The 22563-nt window shown below is 60.6% G+C and overlaps 1 protein-coding gene across 2 annotated transcripts in view; it reads right to left on the bottom strand.

The window, feature by feature from the left end:
• Positions 1 to 4972: 4972 nt before the first annotated feature.
• RUNX3 (RUNX family transcription factor 3) overlaps positions 4973 to 22563 on the bottom strand; it is a 60587-nt gene continuing 42996 nt past the window's right edge. The window contains exons 4-6 of one of the 2 annotated variants that reach the window (XM_070404379.1): positions 22215 to 22319; positions 12657 to 12815; positions 4973 to 7835 (exon numbers count right to left, since the gene is read on the bottom strand). In XM_070404379.1, coding sequence (XP_070260480.1) covers positions 7291 to 7835; positions 12657 to 12815; positions 22215 to 22319 — 809 coding nt within the window. In that variant the 3' untranslated portion in view covers positions 4973 to 7290. The remainder of the gene's footprint in view (positions 7836 to 12656; positions 12816 to 22214; positions 22320 to 22563) is intronic. The other variant, XM_070404381.1, reaches the window with a different exon arrangement.

Genomic DNA, 22563 nt, shown 5'->3' on the forward strand with positions numbered 1-22563 from the left:
CAATCGGGGGCAGGGCCAGCCGGGGGGAGGGGCTGAGGGTGGTTGGCCGTCCAGCCCGCCCCCTGGTCGAATTCCCGGTGGAACTCCCAGTCAAGGGGACAATTTGCATATTTGCCTTTTATTATATAGGATATAAGTCATGGGAAACAAACTCAGGTGTGTAAGAAATATTACCTTTTTCCTAAAGTTAACTTAATTTTTACTTTAAGCCTCTAATACCTTTAGCTGATGAGAAACTTAAACTCAACTTTTTCAGGTATTACTCTGTCCTTATTAGGATTGAGAGGGGATTCTGTTCTTATGCCTCAGTTTTCTCATCTATAAAATGGGGATAATGGTAGCCCTTAATGGGCTGAGTTTAAAATGGTAAGATTTTCAACATGGGTTATCCGGGAAGGCTACCTGTAAGAGGTGACATATCAGCTAATGAGTTGGCTAAGCATGCTCTTGAACTCTGCTTAGATATTTATCAAGATCTAGTAGTTCAATATACTATACCTCTAACAAATGTGCTCATTTTAGACAACTTGGAAAATACCAGGAAATAGACTATAAAGGACAAAACAACTATAACCTGTCTTTCTAGTGATTTCATTCTAGATTACCTTTATTTCTATTTTTAACTTATATTAATTGAGATATAGTATATGCAATGTGTACCTAGCTAGAAAAACATGTTTATTCCTATGAAAACATTTATATATGTATAGAAAATAAAGGTCTGGATGGGAAATAAAACATCCGTAAAAATATTAACTATTGTTATTTTTAGGGGAGTGGGATTATGGGTAATTCTTCTTGTGCGCTTGTTGGCAATCTGTATTATCTACTTCTTATCCCACAATAATGCATTAGTGTAGTTTTAAAATCTAATATGTTCACCTGGGCACCTCGGGCTCAGAGTCTCACAGTCATTACATCTCCGGGTCACGGAGGAGAGTTGGGAGGCTGGACCAGACTCTGAGCCGGACCTTTCAGTCAGAGAGGCTGCACGTGGCCTCAGGTGTGTTCAGGGGTTGTCATGAGCAGGGCATGAGGCTTCACTACAAACCTGTGGGGTGAAGGAGTCAGGGAGCGGGCAGGGCTGTTGTCACTGCACAGTCAGAAAGAGCAAAAATATTACCAAGACCTTGTCCACAATGGTCCCATCAGATGCCAGGAGCTCTGAGAAGCGGAGAGACACGTAAACCCGCGGTGGGGGGCACAGGGTCCTTCCTGTAACGTCGGTGCTAAAGGTGCCTTCGGAGCGCTCCGCTCCGCTCCACATCGTCTTGGGCGAGCTTCATCCTCCTTTGCTCGGCCCATTGCGGCAGCCTGTGACCAGGGCTCAGCCCACGCTCCACACTGCACGGCAACCCCCTCGGACACGCACCCATCAGAACGTGCCTCCACTCCTCAGCTGGGCTCCCCAGTGCCCCGGACCAAGTCCAAGTCCCTCAGCGTGGCCTCAGCCCCCATGAGCTGAGCCTGCTCGCCTCCCCTACCCCATCGCCATTATCCCACCGTCCTCTCTAGCTCAGCCACAGCCCGTCCCTCCAGGCCATGAGGTTCCCTCTACTTAGAAGGCCTTCCTGCTGCCTCTCTGTGGGGTGACTGTCTACTCACTTCTCCACCTTGTCCCCCCCCCACCCCCCTCCCCCGTATCCCACGGCTTAGCATTGTTTTCCTGTCTGTCTGCCCTGTGGGCTCCTCAAGGGCACGGCTGTGACTTGTGCGCCTTTCCTCCTGCTGTCTGGCACCTGGGGGTGGGGCGTGGCTTGGGTCTCCGTTGGGTGAATGAGTGAATGAACCCTGGCCAAGGCCTCGCAGACACCAGGCCCACAGAGCAGAGGGGGGTGGTGCGGCCCAGACAGCTGCCACCCATTAGGACACCCACGAGGCCCACTGTTCCCAGCAGTGGGCAGGGGCACAGAGGGAGGGTGGCTCCAGAGAGCTGGCCCTCGGCTGGCCCCTCCCCTCCGCCCAGGCTTCCTCCTGGCCCGGCTCAGGGCGGGCTCGCTCTGCGGGTGAATATAAATATATAAAACAAACAGTGCGCGTTCGCTGCAAGACTAAAAATAGGAAGCCTGGAATCCGGCCGGCTCCGCTAGCCGCTGGGCCACACAGTGCGGTGCGAATGTGGGGGGATATGGCCCCTCACCTCCTCCCGGCTCCCCAGCCCTCGTGGGGGGAGGTTGGGAGCACCCTGGGTTTCCATAAGGAACAGTTCATTCGTTCTCTCTGGCTCCCCCCACCCTTGTCCGTCTGACAGCTCCTTTCATTAATGACCCCAAAATGAACCAACCACGGAGGCGCGGTCCCTGCTCACATGGCCAAGCTGGGTGTCTGGTGGGGCAAACAGCTGCCCCCCCACCCTGGGCCATGCTGGGGAGATCCGGGTGACTGTGTTTATGGGGTGCATCTGGGGCAAAGGAGGAGTGAGGCAGGCCAGGGTCTGGCCCCGCACTGGGACAGCCCCACAGCCGTCTCCTCGGCCCTCAAGGTTCCCTCCATCGTCTCAGGCCTGCAGAGCCCTGCCAGGACCTCTGTTCTCAGCGTCCAGGGTCCAGGCCGAAGCCGTCTCCATGGAGAAGCCTCGCAGTGCAGGGCTGCTCTCTGAGGCCGGGGGTGGGGGGGTGCGCGGCAGGTCCGTCTGGGGCCATTTCACTCCTCAGGAGTGGAGGCCCCCCTGGGAGCCCCAAAGGCCTGTACCACCTCTCCCAGTCTGTCTCCAGCCAGTCACGGGCTGTGGGGGTGTGGGGTGGGGGGCTCAGGGGGCTGTGGGACTGTGGGGGTGTGGGGTGAGGGGCTGTGGGGGCTCAGGGGGCTGTGGAAGCTGTGGGGGTTATGGGGGCTGTGGGTTGTGGGGGTGTGGGGTAAGGGGCTGTGGGGGTTATGGGGGCTGTGGGGGTTATGGGGCCTGTGGGGGTTATGGGGGCTGTGGGGGCTCAGGGGGCTGTGGGGGTTATGGGGGCTGTGGGGGTTATGGGGGCTGTGGGGTTAGGGGGCTGTGGGGGTTATGGGGGCTGTGGGGGCTCAGGGGGCTGTGGGGTTATGGGGGCTGTGGGGGTTATGGGGCCTGTGGGGGTTATGGGGGCTGTGGGGGCTCAGGGGGGCTGTGGGGGTTATGGGGGCTGTGGGGGTTATGGGGGCTGTGGGGTTATGGGGGCTATGGGGGCTCAGGGGGCTGTGGGGGCTATGGTGGTTGTAGAAACTTCAGACACTGCCCAAATCGAAGCGACCCCTAGAGCCTCTGGAATGGAGCTGGATCCAAGGGCCCCTGGACGCTGGAACAAGGTGGCCTCCTCACCTGGCCGGGCCGCTTCATGTCTAAGCTCCCGCTGGCGGCTCCGGGAGGCTGGGGTTGCTGGGCCAGGGATGCCACCCTTCCCTTTGAGCAGAGTAAACCCCTGCCCGGAAGCAGAACCTGGAGGGAGCATGGGACCGGCTGGCAATTCTGTTGCATACCTGGCACACAGTAGGTGCTCATGTAAGATCTGAATAAAAAAAGAGGCTCAGAGAGGGACAGGGCTCCCCCCCCCCCCCCCCCGCCAGCCACACAGCTGAAGGAGGAGAGAAAACCCCCCTTCCACATTAAGACCTTTCCCCAGCCCTTCCAGGGGCTGGGAAGTTCTAACATCTCAGCTGAATTCTGGCTGCTATGGAGGCAGCCCCTTCTCACCCTTGTCTGGAGGGGAATCCACGCTCTCCACCTGCTGCCACCTGCAGGCTGCTGTGGTTACTGCAGTGCTCCCCCCCAGAGACCTCAACCTGTGTGACCTGGGGTGAGGGGCGGGGTGAGTCCCAGCCTTCTCCGGGCCGGTTTCCCCAGGAAGCTGGGTGGGCTGGTCTGCACCTGGTGGGTGAAGGTGATGGAGCTTTGCGTCAGGGGCTCTGGAGAACACAGCTCCCCTCCCATCAGCGGTGGCATCGAAGTGTGGCTGCGGGAGGGGCTCGAACTGTGGTCCCCTCATCATCCCCGTCATCCCTACAAAGTGCCCGCAGATAAACTCACAGACGGAAGCAGCGTGTCCGCCTGCAGACGCGGCTCCAGGACCAGCCCCCTCACTCAGAGCACATCCCAGAGAGGAATTCTGCAGCCATGGCTGGTCCCTCGGGCAGAGGGGTGCTGGGGGGTGGGGTGGGGTTCAGCTGGGGAAAGGCAACTTCCTGTTGGGTGTTGGGTTTCAGGCAGACCGACCTAACTGCACAGGGCTAAGTCTTGGGACTCGCTTTTGAAGTGGGTACTTTCACTTGGAAATAAGGTCTGTTTTATGAAAATTCCCCTCCACCAGTCCTGACGGGCCAGGCAGGGTGGGCCAGGCCTCCTTGGCAGCCCCCCCACACCACACACCCACAGCCCCCACCAGCAGGCTGCGGTCCTGGCCCAGGGAGATGTGAAGCCAGATGACACCCTCTCTTTGCACCTCAGTCTCTTCATCTGCAAAATGGGGGAGCTGACCCAGCTGTTCACGCCGCAGTTGATGGCTGCTGAGTCGCTGCTCTTCCAGCTCGGGCCCGAGAGCGGCTCCCACCCAGCCTGCTTTAGGCTCCAGCAGCTCTGCCCTCCCCCACCCTGCGCGTGGGAACACGCTGCGAGGGGTGGTTTCTTCCATTCCCTCGTGAAAAATCCGGGGCCACGTGAGAGGGAGAAGGGGTGGTGGCACCTGAAGACCGGACATCCCCCTGGCGCCCCAGCCGCCCCAGGAGGCCTCAGTGGCCGCACCTGCCTGGGGTGGGCTCAGTGGCCATTCCCGATGGAGCGGACGCAGGGGGGCCACGGCGCTGGGGGTCTCCTCAGCAGGGGGCTTAGTCCTATTCCTGCCCAGGCCGAGGCCCTGCCCCATTCCTCCTTGGCCACAGTGGGGGGGGTGGGAGGGGTGTGTGTGTCTCCATCCGCCCTCACCCCCAGCACACAGCCCTAGGAGCCTGGCATTGGATCCTTCAACACACCTCAGAGTTATATTATTATAACAAATCAGTCACAATTCCGTTTACAGTTAAATAATACAGGAGTTTACTGCACAAGCAACTTGTGCATTAAAAACAAATACACCAAGCAAATTATAGTGCAAAGCAGTTCCCACCCCTCCCCGGCTCTGGGCGGTTCGATGGGAGATGTGAGGGTAGCAGGTACCAACACGTCAGCATGACAATGTGTCACACGGACCATACCCGCCACCAGGCGACAGCGAGATGGGGTCCGACCTCCGTCTCCGTGTGCTTCCTGTCAGTGTGTCCGCCGAGCATCCCTTTAAAGTAGCCTCGTCAGCGAGGACCCATGTCCACAAGCCCAGGCTGTCTGCGCCCGCTGTGGGCCTTAGGACTGGCACAGCTGCTGTCATGTCACTGTAAGCCAGGGGGTGGGGGGTGGGCCCGTTTCTTTCCTGTCCCTGCCTTTACCAGGGCCTGGATGTCAGGGAGGGGTAACCCCGGGTGGGACTACACAGTGCTGGGCACTGGGAACCGGGGGCCAGACCCCAACCACAGAGCACGGGAGCGAAGATACGAAGACGACGGATTTGTAGCTGCTTCCTGAGAAGGGGTGGGAGCGCCCCTGGGTGGAGGGAGTCAGCAGGAACCCCCAGCAGCGGATCTGAAGAGATGGCGACTGCTCTTTCCAGTGAGGGCAGGACAGGGGAACCAGCAGGAGGGGTCTGAGTAAGGAGTGAGCTCACCGGGACTTCCTAACCTGCCGGTGTGTGTGTGGGGGGGGTGGACGGAGGACGGGCAGGCCAGGTGCTATGACGGAGACACTTAAGGGGCCTTTCGCAGGGGAGACTTCCCATCCACAGAGGATGTGGCTGAAACAATGGCGGAAAACCACATGCGGCCGACTCCCGAGTTCTTGTGGCCTTTCCCACGTGGCCTTTCTAGAACCAAAGAACTCGGGAGCGGGAGTCCTTGCAGCCGCCCCTGGGGCAAGGCGAGCCTTCCCACCTGCAAACTGAAGGGGCAGCCCCGGGAGGGCGTGGGGAGCCCTTTCTCCCCTCTGTCCTGCCTTCACCTGGCCACGGCTCGGCCCCCTCACAGCCCCCCCACCAGGACGCAACACCCAGAGCATCCTCTCGGACAACCGTCTGAGAGCCACCGACGTGAGGCCCCAGCATCGCACCGGCCTTTCCCGGGGTCCCCACCAGGCCCGCCTTTGGGGGTGTTGGTGGGGTGCTGCCGAAGGAATGCGGTGGCCTCCTGAGGAGGCGCTGAGGTTGGCGACCACGGCTTTGCCTGTAAGAGGCCGTGTTTGAAAAAGTTGGAAGCTCTCCTAAAATTACTTTAAAAACTAGTCTTTGTAAGACGGCTGTGGACCATGGTTGGTTAGTGGAGAGCAGTGTGGCTGGGCCTTCCCAGGAGGGGGGTCGGGTGTGCACAGCTGGGCTGGCTGGACCGAGTGCGACAGGGACAGGGACTTTGCTCTCTGAACTCACCCCGGTGCTTTCTGTTAGAACCGCTCTGGCCTCTGTGCTCTCTCCGAAATTGCAATTCCGAGACCAGCGTGGGGTGAAGGAGGACCCAGGCCCCACCCAGAGAGCGGTGGGTGGGTACCTCGGGCTGGGAAAGTGCACGGAGGTGCCACCAGAGGCTGCAGGTGCCGCCAGAGGCTGTCTACACTGGGCCTGGGGCCCACAGGCAGCTGGAGGGGACGGGGCTGCTTAGCTGTTAGGAACTGTGGGGGGACTGGCTAGGGGGTGCTCTCGTCCCACTTGTGCCAGTGGTGTTTTGGAACTCTGGACGGGCCCTTTCCCTAGAACTAGAGAACTCAGACACGGGAGTCCATGCAGCCTGCACCCTTGGGCGAGGGTACAACGAGGGGTACCCCTCTGAGGGTGGGGGACCTTCCAGTTCTGCCTCAATTTGTATAAATGCGGAGGAAGGGCTGGGCCCATGAGGTGCAGGGTCTCTGAGGAAGGTGGGGGTGGGGAGGCCTGTCCAGGGCCCTGCAGACAAGAGGCCAGACTGTGTGGGCAAACGCTGCCTCTCTCTGGAGCAGAGATGGTCTCTGCCCTCGGAGACCCGGGTCCTGTGACACTGGGCACAGCCAGGTCACCAGGGCAGGAGGCAGCAGGAGGATGCTTTTCCCACAGGACAGTGGGATGAGATGACTAGGATCTGGGCTCGGGGTGGGGGCCCAGGGGCTGGTCCTTACCCCTCTGTACAAAGACACGGCTGGACTGGATGCTCTCGGAGCCACCCACCAGCTCTGGGCCCGGGTCTCATTCCTGCCTGAGCCTCGGAGCTGGGCCAGCCCCTGGCCGGGAAGGTTCCGGGGTCCCTGCCTCCGTCGGGAGAAGTCCGCTTTGCCCCGGGAGGTCAGTAGGGCCTCCACACAGCCTCGTCCATGCGGCCCGGCGTGCTCAAGGCAGTGGGCGAGTTGCTGTGGCTGCCATCGGCCTCCACGCCGTCGCTCTGGCCGCCCAGGCTGGGGTTCATGAGGTTGCCCGCGGCCACGGAGGCGGCGCTGCTGGTGCAGGAGGCCAGCATGCGGGTGGGCGAGCGGTCGCCCCCACCGCTGCTGCCGGCCACCATGGAGAACTGGTAGGAGCCAGAGGACGCACCGTAGTAGAGGTGGTAAGGGGACGGGTTGGTCTGGAAGGGCCCGCTCTGGTTCTGCGGGGCCCCAGGGTACGGTGGCGGGAGGTAGGTGGGGTGGAAGCGGCTGGTGGCGGGCATGCTGGCCACGCTGAGGCTGCTGATGCTCGTGCCCGAGGGCGTGGCGCTGTAGGGGAAGGCGGCGGACATGGTTCCCGGGTAATGCATCCTGGGGTCCGGGAAGCGGCTGTCCGTGAGGGTCTGTAGCGCTGGGAAGGAGCGGTCGAACTGGCGGGGGTCGGAGAAAGGGTTCAGTTCTGAGGTGCCTGGGGGACAGCAAAGAGGACCATCAGTTGCAGCTGGACACCACCCCAGCAGACTACTTATTTTTTTTTTAATAGATATTTTTAATTGATTTCAGAGAGGACGGAAAGGGAGAGAGAGAGAGAGAGATAGAAACATCAATGATGAGAGAGAACCATTGATGGGCTGCCTCCTGCACATCCCACACTGGGGATGGAGCCTGCAACCCGGGCATGTGCCCCGACCGGGAATCGAACCGTGACCTCCTGATTCATAGGTTAATGCTCAACCACTGAGCCACACAGGTGGGCCCTAGCGGAATTCTTTCAGAATGTCCTTGGTTAAGGGGGTCAAATGCAGGGTGACAGGAGGAGGCTGGGTTTCGGGTGGTGAGCACACCATAGGGTATATTACAAAGCTGTATGCCTGGAATGTATCGATCTTATTAACTAATGGTACCCCAATAAATTAAATTCAAAAAGCAGCTCTGGCTCTGCTCTTACTGCCTTGGCTGCTGGGGGGTGGGAGCCCTCCTGACCTGGTAACGGTCCTGCCTGGGAAGCAGGTGGGCAGGTACCCGGGCCGAAGGCGGCCACGGGCGCCTCCCGGGCTGATAGGGAAGGGGGCGGCTCTTCTCTATCTTCTGGAATCCTCTTCACAGCCTGGCAGTGCAGAGGCCTGTTGGGGGGAGGGGGCGTGAAGGTGGGCCCCCACCAGGGACAGTGCCGGTCTGGCCTGGCAGCTTCTGCCTCCCTCTCTCCTGTTAAGAGCCGGCAAGCCTGTGGGTGTGGAGAGGGTCTGAATGGCCCTGTGAGAGGGATTTGGAGCCTGCTTTTTCAGATAGGGAGGCTGAGGCACAGGGGAAGATTAATTTCCTGGATGTTGCAGAAAGGACTCAAACTCCTCATGGTTCCTCTGCTTTCTGCTTTGCTGGGCTGCTGTGCTGCCCACACCTCTCCTGCCGGGGGCTTGGTGCGGTTATGTGAGCTTATCCCTGTGTGGTGGGGTCAGGCCCAGAGGATGTGTGCCGCCCCTCCCCGCCGGTCCACACACACATACACCTCACCCTGGGCCTGTGTCTCAGGGCTGCCTGCATCTCCCTGGCAGCCAAGTGAGATGGCAGCCAGAGGGCCTCGGTGGCCTAGACCCTGCCCTTGCCAAAGACGCACCAGTGTCCAGCCCAGGCTCCGCACTGGACTCCAAGACAAGGGCATCTGAGCCTCTGCCTGCTACGTTTGCATTCAAGACCCCCAAAACCTCAGCATCCCAAGGGGTTCTGGGATGGAGGCTAACTCCCTTGGCAGGAAAACTGAGGCCCAGAGAAGGTGAGGCACTTGCCTAAGGGTCACACAGAGCACTGGACCTGGCACAAAACCCCAGGGTTCCAGTCCTGAGCCCCAATATGGGCCTGAGAGGCAGCTGTCCCGTCTCTGAGGCAGCACAGCACAGCACAACGGTTAACTGTGTGGCCTCTGCAGCTGGGTATCTAATCGGCTTCTGACACTTACTTGCTGTGTGTCCTTGGGCAAGTCACTTAACCTCTCTGTGTGCCAACCTTCCCGCATAAGAAATGGAGACAGTGACAGATCCTAGGAATTAAATTAGTTAATGCACGTACAGTGCTCAGACTGGGCACAGAGGGGAGGCCTGATGAGGGTTGGCGCTGCTGCAGCGGCTGTGACAGTCTTGCGCTGGGCTCCCAGGACACCCATTCAGGGCCCTGCAGAGAGGATCCCCTGACCCTGAGCCTTCCTTACGTCCTGGCCAAGGGGTGACTCTGGCAGCAGTGGGGGGTGGGTGAGCCCCCAGCAGTGGGGGGTGGGTGAGCCCCCAGCAGTGGGGAGTGGGTGAGCCCCCAGCAGTGGGGAGGGGGGTGAGTCCCCAGCAGTGGGGAGGTGGGGGGGTGAGCCCCCAGCAGTGGGGAGGGGGGTGAGCCCCCAGCAGTGGGGAGGTGGGTGGGTGAGCCCCCAACAGTGGGGAGGGGGGTGGGTGAGCCCCCAACAGTGGGGAGGGGGGTGGGTGAGCCCCCAGCAGGGGTCCCGAGGAAAAGTCTGTCTGGCACCAACCCCTCTATGCCACCCCACCAAAGAGGATTCAGGGAGACCAGCCTCTGGCCCTGGGCAGCTCCAGGTTGGCACTGCCACTGTGACTGAGGCGTGGCTGAGCACAGACAGCTGCAGGGGCCCTCAGGTCTCCTGCTTCTCAGATCTGCCTGAGGTGCCGTGACCTCAGGTGAGACCTGTGGGTTCTCTGGGCTCTGGGCTCTGCTTCCTCAGCAGCGGGCTCGCGCTGGTCCTCGCTGTGGGTCAGAACGGAATGATGCTCCCTGCTCAAGGTGGGGGGCTTGGAGGGCAGGGGTCCTCCTGGAATGTCTGGTACCCTCCCTACTGGGCTCCTTGGCTGGTCAGTGCTGCCTTGAAGCCTAAGGGGCCAGAGGTGCCTGGCTCCCCACTCTCAGGACCCCAGAGGTCTCGTTGGCGCCCCAAACACAGCCAAGCACGAGGCTGACCCTTCTGCTCTGAGCCCAGGAAGTGAGTGCTGTCCACTGACAGGAACCCCACTCTCAAAGTGAAAGACCCCAAACAGGGACCCCAGGATGACACAGCAGGGCTGCGGCCCAGGAAACAGGCCGGGCAAGGTGGACCTGGTCTGGTGTGCGCGGCCCTTGGCGTTCACATGGGCTCCAGGCTCTGAGCAGGGCCTGCCCAGACGGCCTGTCCCCTCCTGCCGCCCCCACCCCCGGGGTGGTGGGGAAGTGTCTGCCCTTAGGACCCCTGAGGCTCCTGCCCCCCCAGCCCCTCCCAGCCCAGTAGCCCCAGGAAACCGGAGCTGGCTGGCTGTCGAGCAGCCAATCCCAACACTGGAAGGAAATGTTTATTTTCTTCTCCAAATTGCCCCAGCTGCTGCGTGGTGGCTGAATGAGCCCTTTGAGCTGTTAGAAGCCCCCATTGTGGGCGGCCACAGCTGGGGGGGCCTGGGGCTGGGGTATGGAGGGGATGGGGCCTCGGCACTGCTTGCCAGTGACCAAAGCCGGGGGTCAAAGCTATTAACAGGCACCAAGAGAAGTGGTGGTGGGGTGTCCTGAGGGGGTGCCCAGGATGGAGTCTGAAGGCAGAGGCTGGCCCCACCAGAAGGGGAGGGCCGGTGAGAGGGCCAGAAACCCAGCCCTGCCTACACGCCTCTGAGGCAGGTACCTCCTTCTTCCCATTTTGCAGGTGAGAAAACTGAGCTCAGAGAGGTGAAGTGACTAGCCTAGGAACACACAGCCCGTGCCTGCAGAGGCAGAGTCCCAAGCCCGGCCCATCTGATTGCAAAGTTCATACTCCTTCCCGGTCCTGGTTGTCAAGAGCCCTTCTGCTCATGCCAAAGGGGCCAGGCCTGGGAGGGGCGGCCCGGCTGGGTTGAAGGGCCACATAGGCGGCCTCAGCCCAGTGCTGTGGGTGGTCAGGGAGGGGCGGGGGAGCCCTGCCTAGGGTGCAGCAGAAGGGGAAGGACTGGGTCAGCTGCATCCACACAGGCCCCACCTCTCCTCCCAGCCTCAGCGTGGAGGCAGGAGCTCTACCTGCTGCCTGGCTAGACCCGGCCCTTTGGGGCTGGACAGAGGGTGGGGAGCCTAAGGCACCGATTCCCCAGCCACTTCCACACAACTGTGGGAGCTGCTGAACAGGAAGGCTCTGTTCACCCCCACCTGCTGGATTCCGGGGCTCCCTGGCTGGGCCCCAACATCCCAATGGGCCCCAGGTCTGCCCCTGGCAGGGTAAGGACTGGAGTGTTAGGCTACTGCACCCGACAGACGCTGAGGGAGACAGGAGCACAGACAGCTTCCGGGCAGGGGTGGGCATGAGCCCGAGTGCAGAGCACCTCCCACTGCCTCTTGAGGTCAGGCCTCCGCCCCACAGCGCCACACCCAGCCCTTCCTTCTTGGCCACAGAGCTGCTGTATCTCAAACTCGCTAGCCCAGAGGCTCGGAGCAGCTGGACCTGGGGCCCCTCCCCACCTCACCAAGGCCCCGCTTCTCAGGCCAGACGGGAGGGCCTATGCTACGGGGCTACGTCAAGTCTGTCACCATCACTGATCGGCCAAATGGGTTCTAACCGGGCCCTGGAGGACCGAGAAAGAACGACACCCTCGGTGCATGGTGACGGCCAGCCCTCCTGCCTCCGTTCAGTACCGCCGCTGCGTGCGGCTGTGCACACTGGCTGACAGCCTGGAGAAGAGCGACTGTGCATCATCCAGGCATTTACTGAGCACCTGCTACGTGCATCTGTCTGCTCGGAAGTCCTGCCTGAGATCTAGCTCTGAGGGTGCCTGCTGCATCCACCAGGCAGTGGGGACAGAGACCGCTTTAGGGGCCTCGGCCCAGAGGCCTTTCTCCTCCTTTCTGTTTGGTCGGGTCCCTGGGCCACGGGACCTTTCCCAGGAGATGCTGTGTATCTCTCCAGGGCTGCAGCGTCCCTTACCGTTTACACACTTTGAGGGCAGTAACAGCACTTGAACGTGCAGAGGCACCCCACTCTCCAATGAGAAAGCTGAGCTTGGAGGGAGGTGCCTCCAGCAGGGACACGTCTGCCACAGGCTCCTTGGACAAGTCATACCCCTGTTTTAAAGGGTGCACTAGGAGAGTAACCCCATCTCCCCAGGGACACCGAGCTGATCCTGGGGCCAGGCACCAGCATGGCACGCGGTGGGAGTCAATGAATGTGGGCAGTCCAAATGCACGCAGAACCTCAGCCAGGCCCGGGCCGGAGCACCACCCGGGCAGGGAATGGCCTCCGGACGGGCTTTTGGCCTGGAGCCCCAGGACCACGTCCAGGTCCTGGCCCCTCCCCCCGCCCGTGCCGTACCTTGGATGGGGGTCTGGGCCTGGCTGTTGAAGTGGCTGGTGGTGCTGAGCGAGCCGCGGGGGCTGGGCATGCTCGGGGTCACCCGCATGCGCACCCGGTCCAGGTCGCCGAAGCGGTCGGGGAACGCCTTGGTCTGGTCCTCCAGCTTCTGCCGGTGCCCTGCAGAGCAAGGGGAGCCCGTCAGCAGCTGGTCCCCGAGAGTCTCGGGGAGACAGAAATGCCTCCTCCGCCGGGATGTTCTCCCCGAGGTCTAAGCTCGGGCTTCTGCACGAGACCCTCAGTCACAGCAACCTCCTCCTCGGGTTCTCCACAGACTTTCTGCAGAAAACGGCCCTAGGTACTGCCCCGGGGCGGCCACAAGGACCTACCTGCCTTCTTGAGCAGGGCTACCCACTCTCATACCTGACCCTCCACAGCACACTGTCTGGCAGGAGGGGAAGCTGAGGCCACAGGCATGGGCAAGGGACTCCAGCAGGCTCCCGTGGGGATCAGGAAGAGAACCAGGAGAGCTGCCACCTTCTGCCTCCCAGCGCCCCAGGCCCCACCCCACCCCCGGGAGGCGACCCTGGGATGAGACTGTCACTCCCTCCCGCCCCGAGTCACTCGGGACCCACAGGCCTTCTCCTGTCAGGCCTCAGACAGAAGGAAACGATTGCCAGGACACGGAGCAAAGGCCGTGGGTGCTTCTGACGGGAAGGTGGGGACAGGGACCAGAGCACCTGGAGGAAGTGCCAGCATTTCCCGTCACCTTCTTCCATGGCCCGCACAGGAGGAGCCCAGCCGCTGCTCCCAGGCCCGAGGGTGCTGCAGGCTCAAGGTGGCCATGCCCCTGCCTCGTGCAGCCAGCAGAGCCTCTCTCAGGGTCCTCGGAAGACATGGAGCTTACAGGGACCACACGACCACACACACACACACACACACACACACACACACACCCTTCTTCAATGACTTGCTTTACATTTCACAAGCAGCACACGAACATCTACAAAAATAAAAGCATTGCAGACAGGTCCGTGGCTCCTGGGAGCCCCCCTAAGCCCCTCCCCAGAAGTCCCCGTGTGGGGTCTTTCCTTCCAGCCTCCGTTTCACACGCCTGGAAACACAGAGCAAGTTTCTTGTGGAACTTTCCTGAATGGGCTCAGCCTGGCCGTGCCATTCTGTAATTTGCCTTTCCAGTAGCGTACCCTGGAGGGCCGCCTCAGTTTTCTGACCTGTAAAATGGGGAGGATAAGCCAGCCCCAAGACTACAACAGAGTTCCCACAGGAGCCCGAGGACTGCCCGCTATGCCAGTGGGCGTCCCTCGCGCCTGCTGCTCACATTCACTGGGCACTGAGTTTACTCGGCCAATCTTCTCAGATGGACACTCAGGTAGTTTCCAAATTTCCTACATGATCCCCGCACGTGCGATACTCCCAGGCACAACCCTGTTCACACCGTGTGTCGGGGGTTTGTCCAGGCAGAGGGCTGAGCATTCCGGGGCTCTGCTGCTCAGCCCGACAGGAGGCTGGCCATCTGCACCAGCGACACCGCGGGAGAGGCCAGGCAGGCCAGGGGCCCTTTCTCCTTTCACAGGCAAGAGAAACTGTGGCTCACGGAGGTCACAGAGTGAGGAAGGGGGACGGAGTCCCTGGATCCCTTGGAAAAGAATGCGGGGAGGAGCCCAGGGAGAGGGCAAGGCCTGCCTGAGGTCTTAGGGGTGCAGTGATGCGGGGAACTTCCTAGACTGACAGGGAGAGAAGAGAGAAGTAGGTGGGAGTTAAAACTGAATCCTCACCATCCTTCCTGAGGCCTGGGAAATGGCATCTTTGGGGAAAAGTGTCGACCACCATTGAGAATGAGGGGAGAGAGTCAGAGGCCTAGCAAGGGGCCTCACTGCTGGTTTTCAAAATGGGGGTGCAATGGGTTCCGGGACCCCAGACCCTGTGCTCTCTACACACCCCTGTCGCACGCTCACATGGGCCTCTGAGAGCCCGCAGAAATGGAGCAGGAGTCCTGGGAGCCACGCTGGGCTCAGCAAGACGCCAAGAGCCAGGGAACCCACTTCCTCCTCCTCCTGGGAGGCCCCAGGCCTGGAGTCCAGGGGACACTCGACAGCCGGAATGAAACCACTCGGCCTCCAGGCAGGGCCCCGCTGCTGCCTCCTAGGACCCTTGGTAACAACAGGACAATATGGGTTGGGGGTGAGCTCAGCTGGAGCCAGGGCCCCAAATGCAGATGCCTATGGGGGCTGGCAAGTCAGGTAACCGAGGCACATGGGATGGGTGGGGACGGGGCAGACCAGAGAGGATGTGCCTTGTAAGGGGGGTAGTCACCATCAAGTACAGCAGACTGGTGCTCTGATGGTGTGTGTGTGTGGGGGGGGGGGGGGTGGGGGGGGGCGGGATATGGGCTCAGTGTTGCCAGAGCTTCTGAAACCGTAAACCTGCTTTTATAGGAAATCTCCCATATTTTATATGTTGGCAATTAATTCAAATACTGAACTAAAAAAAAAAGCGCCAAACTGAGCACTTTGTAGGATGTGTCCTGCCCAAGGGCGGCCAGTTTGTACCCTCCAAGTTCAAAACTTCATTATCTGGTTAGGTGAGAAGGCTCAGCCACCAAGAACTGGTTAACGTGGTTTCCAGGGGCGTGCCGAAAGGCCCGGCCTCAGCCCTGGGGGGAAGAAACACCGAAGATGGCAGCTGCGAAGTGGACAACTGGGGGACGAATGGATTCAGAACCATCTCAAGGCAGGACGCGGCGGGTGGACCTGGAGGCCGCAGGCTGACCTGACAGCAGTTGGGTGCAAAGGATCCGGGTGTCTCAGCCACACGCTTGATGTGAGCCAATGGGGTGACACAAAAGCTGGTGCAAAACCTCAGGCCTTGTTATGATCCTCACGGGCGAATGAAGCCCCGCTTCTGAGTCACACTGTGTCCCAGGTGTTTACAGTGACTCTGCGGCCCAGCAGGAGGAGGGCGGGGTTCACAGAGGCCGGGGTTCGAGGCTGGGCCCTGCTGCTGGCAACCTGGTGGCCTCACTAGTCACACTCCCTTTCCTCCACCCGAGCCGCAGTGTCCCCATCATGACACCCTCCCAGGCTGTGGCGCTGGCCAAGCAAGTTCTGTGAACGCTCTCCACCCACACGGGTCCCCGCCACCGCGCCCGGAACTTCTCCCCCCGCTCGTTCCAAGGGAGGCAGGGCGGTCGCCCTCACGTTAGAACAGGACACCAAGGCCGGGTAAGTCGCGTCTCTTTGTGTCTGGGACGCAATGACAGGACAGCAGAGCCAGCACTGTCGTCCAGAACCCAAGAACTCCAAGTGCTCTTTCTCCTGACACTTTCCTTTCTGCTCCCATTGTACAGATGGGGCCACTGAGACCTCACGGTGAGACCGATGCTCAGTGCTTGGTCTGGGATAGAAATCAGGTGCTCTGGCCCCTGAGCACATGTTCCCACCATGCATGTTCTGCCTTCACATCGGACAGACTTGCTGGAGGAGGGGATGTTAGCAGCACATGGGGAATTGCTTCCTTGCTGCAGGGAGGGGCAGAGGGAAGCTGAGGCGGCTCCGCATGGCCAGGGTGCCGGAGAGTCTCAGCGCCACGGGCCCGGGCCTTCATGTTGGGAGCAGAAGGAACTTCCTGTGCCCCAGGGGAGGAGATGGGGCTGCGGAACGGACCTCTTTCATGTGGCTGCCCACAGTGGGAGCGGGCGGGGATTCTCGCGGTGCCTCCGTTTCCCCTGCACAGGCTGCTTACGGAGCCCCTCTGGCTCGGGAAGTCTCTGACTTAAGATTGCAGGGATCAGCGCTGGCCAGACTGGGACCCCAGAATGAGAAGGCAGGGTTGCTTGCTCCAGGGCCCACCTACCACCACTTCCTGCTGCTGCCACCGTGCCAGGGTTTCTCGAGTTTTCTCTGCCTCCACACTTCAGAGCCACAGCTCAGGCACAGCCCCGGCCAGGAATGCGTTCCTGTCCTTTGGGGCTCAGCCCAGGAGCTGCTCCTCCAGGAAGGCCTCCTCCCGGCAGGAGCCCCAGCCCCTCTGCAGGCCGGGAGCAGTGGCCAGCAGTGGACGGAAAGAGCAGCGCGCTTCTGGGTGCTTCCTCCACGCCTGTGTCTGAGCAGGTGACACGGCATCATCCCACCTGGAGGTTGACCACTGTCCCTATTTAAGGTGAGAAACAGCCTGGAGAAGGTCAGTGACGCTTCAGGTCCCACGGGAAGCACCGCCCACCTTCTCTTCCTGAGCCCATCCTGCAGGGAAGGAGCCTGGGCTGTGAAACCAGGGGCTCCAGACACGGTGCTAGGGCCCAGCCCAGGCTCAGGCCAGAGGGGCTCCCGCAGGCCCGGGAGGCTGGGCCTGGGGAGAAGATGACAGTATCAGTGGACTTTCTCAGGAGCCCTGCCCTGCTCTGGAGCTCAGCGCCGACAGGCCGGCTCCAATCACGCCCTGCTCTATCCCTCCCAGTCCCTCTTCCCTCCTGGGACTCAGTTTCCACACCTATAAAATGGTCATCATCTGATCAACTCCTGAGAGTGAGGAGGAGCTGAGGACAGAGCACTCTGTGGGGAGGACAGGGAGCACTCGGCGCCCAGGACTGGCTCAGGCTGCCTGTCAGCCTCCAGAAGCTGGGCTCTAACCACTGACAGGCCCTCCAGCGTCACCAAGCCTGTGGTGCTGCTGTGCGAGACTGCCACGGTCACCCCATTTTGCAGATGGGAAAGTGGAGGCACGTGGCCAAGGTCAAACCTAGAAAGGTCAGCACATTGCATGTAACTTGGCTGCTAAGGTCGTGGCCTCCAGAGACCTCCAAGAGAAGGAGAGCAGGGTTGCCTGGCATTGAGGTGCGACTGGCAAATGGCCAGCTCAGTGTCCTGTCTCGGTGGCACGGAGGGGGCCAGGAGGCCAGCAAAGGCAGAGGGCAGGGAGCAGAGGAGCTGGGCAGGGCCACAGGAACAGGGTCATCTGTGGGGAACAATGTGGGCACCCAGATGAAGCCACTCGGCCGCCTGGCCAGGCTCTGGTGCGGCCACAACCCAGACACAGCAGCCACTGTCTGCCCAGCCGAGGGGTGGGGCACCCAGGCCCTAGGCCCGCTCTGCGGCCTGTCAGGAGATTTACACCCGACTCTTAACAACCGCATGGAATCGCAGGCGGGTGCTGGGCCCCGGGTGGTCTGCCGTGAATCGGCCCCCTGTGAGCAGATGAAAGCCGGTCGGTGGCTGGCGGGGGGCCAGCGGGCAGGGAGGCAAGCTTCTCCTTCCCAGGCCTGCAACTGGGGTTTCCAGCGGCCTGGGCTTGATTAGGGAGCCAGGGAGGTCTAAGGTTAACCCCTTCCCTCCTGCTGGCACACTCCCCTGGGAATCAGGGGGTCCGGGGGCTGGGGCCAGGAGCCGTTGGCTCTTCTCATCTGGGGCATCCCTCCGCCTCCCCACACCTGGAGCTGAGGACAAAACCGGCAGCTTTAGCTTTTCCCGCCGCCACAGTGACTGCTCACCTCCTTCGGGCCCTGCTCAAATATCGCCTCTTCAGGAGGTCTCCCCGTTCCCCCACCCTGCCATGTCTCATCCCCACACGCTGCCCGCTCACCCCCGACTTTCTTTTCTTCACAGGACTTCATGTTACCTGAAATTAAATCAGCTAATCACTTGTTTACTTCACTTATTCCATAAGTGTTTATCGAGCACCTACGAAGTGTTCATTTCTGTATTCCAGGGTCTATACCAAGTGCCCGACAAAGCAGAGGAAGCACCCTCACCCTGTGGAACGTGTGCACGAGTGGGGGAGATGAGAAAGCAAGGAAAGAAATGAGTGGGCTACACAGCTTCTTAGAAGGTGCTCGAGCTCAAATGGAAGCCGGGAGGTATAAGGCGGTTTGGGGGGATTGCTGTGCCTGTGATTTGAAACAGGGCGATCAGCAAAGGGCTCACTGCAAAGTTTGCGGAAAGACTTCGGGGAGGGAAGGAGTGAGCCATGAATCTGGGGGTGCCCGGGGGGTGTTCCCGGTAGAGGGAATAGCAGTGCAAAGGCCCCGAGGCAGGAGTGAGACTACCCACTTCGAAGACCAGCCAGGAGGTCAGCATGGGGAGAGTGAGGAGGAAGGCGTTCGAGAGGAAGACAGAGGAGTAATGGGCACAGATCAGGCGGGGCCTTGTTGCCAGGGTGATAACAGAGCTGTTTACCATCTCTCCCCAGCCCTGTGTGTGAGACCCATCTGCTGGGTTCACTGAGGTGTCCTAGCTTCTAGAACAGTGCCTCCTCACGGGAGGTGCCTAGGAAAATATTGGTTGAAATCCTTCCATGTACATTTTTGGGAAGGGCCCACAGGCAAGATGCCAGGGCTGCCCTCTCTCAGCCTCGGGCAGGATTAAGAACCTGGGTCCTAGCCTTTCAGGTACCAGCACCTGCTAAGCCTGGAAGACGTGGAGCACGCAGTCCCCAAACTGTGGTCCACAAGAGTCGCCAGGCGCTGTCCTGCCTCCTGCCCAGATCCTGGATCCCGCTCAGCCACCTTCCTTATAACAAGCCCCCAGCGACTGTGAGGGACACCAGTATCGAGAACCTCAGAAACCAAGGCCACACAGGCAGGAAGCCACCAAGCCAGCCTTCCAGCCCAGCCGGCCACCTGGCTGCAGCTGGGGCACGCTCTGCAGGGCACTGGAGGGGAACGACCCGGCCACAGAACCCACAGCGGCCTCAGAGATCTGCAGGCTCCACTCCTTGGCTCCCTGGACCAGCTCCTACTCCCCTCCCACTCCACCACGGGGGGCACAAAGCAGGAGAAAGGCCCAGAAAGAAAATCCCGACATAAACCATGAGGGCTCCTGAACACTTCCTGCAGGAGGGCAGCTGGAAGCCGGATTAATGCCCACAAGAACTCCCCCGAGGAGATGCTAATATCGCCCCCATTTTACAGATGAAGGTGGGAAGGCCCTTCTAAGTGACTTGCTGGCCTGAGCCCCGGGCTGGAGCCCTGGGTGCACCGAAGCTCACCCTTGAGCAAGTGGCTTTGCCTCCTGGCCTCTCTTCCTGGGGCCATTAAGGATCAGTTAACTGAGGCTTTGCCCAGGGCCTGGCACTCGGCGGGGCTGGGTGACCGGCCGTGGGGAAACTGAGGCCCAGAAGGTCACAGGCGGAAGGCCAGGCTGGGACTGGAACCCAGGTGCTGGGGAGACCTGACCTGAGGGCTGGGCAGGGGCTGGGGCAGGGGAGGGGCCAGCAGGTCCTCGGGATGGAAGACCTGGAGAAGTGCCTGCCTCCCCCATGGCCATGGCTGCTCTTTCCTATAAATGAGCTTTTGTTAAGGTTTTATTGGAACAAGTCACTTTAAAACCACTGATCTGGCCTGTGCCACGGCCCAGAGAGGGGCACCATCTGCCTCAGGTCACGCAGCAAGCCTGGCCTCTGACTCCAGCTTATCTCCAGGCCTGGCTCCCCTTCTCGCTGCCTCTTCCTGTGCCACCCACTCCCCCACCAGCTCACGCCAAGAAGGGGCTGTCTCAGGTGTGGGGGACCCCAGGAGAGACGAGCAGGCAGGGGGAGGCCAAGTCTTCACCCTCATCCAGGGGCCTCAGTGGGGGCCGGTGAGCAGCTCTGGGCTGGGCGGGCTGAACATGGAGGGCTCTGAGGGATTCCAGGTGCTGCCCGGCCCCTGGGAACCTTCCCACCAGGCTCCACGCCCCGGCTAACATGCCTCTCCACACTGGGTGCTCACTGCTTTGTGCCGCATCAGTCACACTGAGCCCAATGGTGGCTCCCGTCCGTCCTGATTCTGCCCCTGGAGACTCAGAGTAGAATATCGCCTCCTTCGACAGAAACTTAGACCTCTATTGCCATGGCCTGGGGTTCCAGCAGCCACCCTAGTGGTGGTGGTGATGGGAGCCCAGGGAGATGGCCCAGTGCCAGAGGTAACAGAGCACAGTCCAGTGACTCACAAGGAGCCTCCCTCTGCTGCCACCTGTGGGCACTGACCCCCAGGCCTGCAGGGTGGGGGGTATTCTCGCGCTTCCCGAAGGAGGCAGCTGATGCCCAGAGAGGTCTGCAACTTGCCCAAGGTCCCCCAGCCAGGCAAACTGGCTTAGACTCTGCTGTCTGCACAAAGGCCTGTGACACACAGGGCTGGCCAGCCTTTATCACCTGGAGATGCTGGGGAGTCAGTGACCCGGCTCACCGCTGACAAAACTGAGGCCAAAAACAAGACACGACTTGTTGGAGCTATGAAGCCCAAGGCCAGGGCATGGACACATCCATGTCCAATCCTAGCAGGAATCTGACCAGACCCAGTGCCTGCTGGGAGCTGCCTGCCTTTGGGCCTGATGACCACATACGACAGCTCAGGGGAGGCCGCAGGAAGGAGTCCTGAGAGGCGGGAGAGAACTCTTCCAGGGCCAGCTCTGAGCCTTCCCCGGATGGGCCAGGCCCGATTCCCAGGAACGGAGGCGTGGGGCCAGGCCTGGGCGCCCTCCCTGACCACGCCCTGGTAGTCACACTCCCGTTGTGAGCCTTGGGCACTGAGAGACCAGGAGCTTGTCCTCCTGCCAGGCTTCTCCCTCCTGAGCTGGGATCAAAGGCTGTCTCTAGGATCCTGGACGCCTCCCCGCCTCCCGGAAGCTAAGACAGTGTGAGGCCCCAGCCAGGACCTCCATGTCCCCAGGCCTGAATTCTCTCCTCACTGGGACTGGGTGACCCTTGGCTCTGATATCACGAGGATCTCACATGAGACAATAAATGCGAGAGGGTTGTCTAAACTGCAAGGGGCCACAATTACAAAGAAAGACAAGGACAGGGTAGCTCTCAATGCACCAGCGAGCGTGTGCGAGTGAGGGGCAATCCAGACAAGAGCTCTGCTCAGAGCTCAAGAGCAGCCAGTCCAGAGATGGCAAGCAGGTTCTCTGCTTCATTCGTTCATTCATTCATTCACTCACTCACTCAATCACTCTTTCACCCAGTGAACACAGGCCTCTGCCCACTCCGTGGCCGCTGCCCCTCCAGTTCCCTAATCTGAATCTGCAAACCCCAGGCCCTTCAGCAGAAGCAATGAAACACAAACCCTCTTTGATGCTAAAATGCACGGACCAGGGCTCCCTACACACAGCAGGTGCTTGATAAATATCTGCAGAATCAAATTTGCATTCCTGATCTTGACACTGGGTCCTGGGGTCAGCATGCCCGGCCCCTGGGCGACCTGAGTAAGTCACAGACTCAGATTCAAAGAAAGAGTTTCCAAGGAGGGGACCCGGCCTCCTTCAGCTACTGGCGGAGGAAGCTGGGGTGGAGCAGAGCACACCGGCCCGGCCCCCAGCCCCATGCAAGTCCATACTCCCCAGAGGCTCCCAACGGCGGTCACCCCATGGCAGCGGGTCCGCTGATCCTGTTATCTCCCTTCCCAGCCTCCTCACCGGCCTCCCGAAGTCCAGGCCAAGCACAGAGGGTTTGGGGGTGTAGAGCAGAGACCACATCCCCGCCCCCCGAGTGCTCCCAGAACCCAGTGCCGTCTGTCTGACCTCGCTGCTGCCCTTCTCCCTTTGGACCCTCCTTCCCTCTCCCAGGGGACTCAGTGGCTCGGGCACTTACGTCTGGGCTCCCGGGGTCCATCCACAGTCACCTTGATGGCTCGGTGGTAGGTGGCCACTTGGGTGGGGTTGGTGAACACGGTGATGGTCAGTGTGAAACTCTTCCCTGGGGGGAGTGGGAAAAGGCAGGAGGTTGGTACCTGGAGCCACTCACAACACGCTGGTCTCCCCAAGAAGCCCCCTAACCTTCCAGAAGGGGCAGGCCACTCTCCTTTGAACCTGGGCAGAAGACGGGGCTCTGGGTGAAGTTCAAACTGCTGGGGTTGGCACTCAAGGCTCCAGGAGGTCTGGCACCAACTTTATTTTGCCTCCACCTCCCCAGGCTGCCCTGGCATATCCCTCTCTGTTTC

The sequence above is a fragment of the Myotis yumanensis genome, unplaced genomic scaffold (genome assembly GCF_028538775.1).
Source record: "Myotis yumanensis isolate MYYU_CA2020_CCGP unplaced genomic scaffold, mMyoYum1.0.hap1 SCAF_2, whole genome shotgun sequence".
Taxonomy (NCBI): domain Eukaryota; kingdom Metazoa; phylum Chordata; class Mammalia; order Chiroptera; family Vespertilionidae; genus Myotis; species Myotis yumanensis.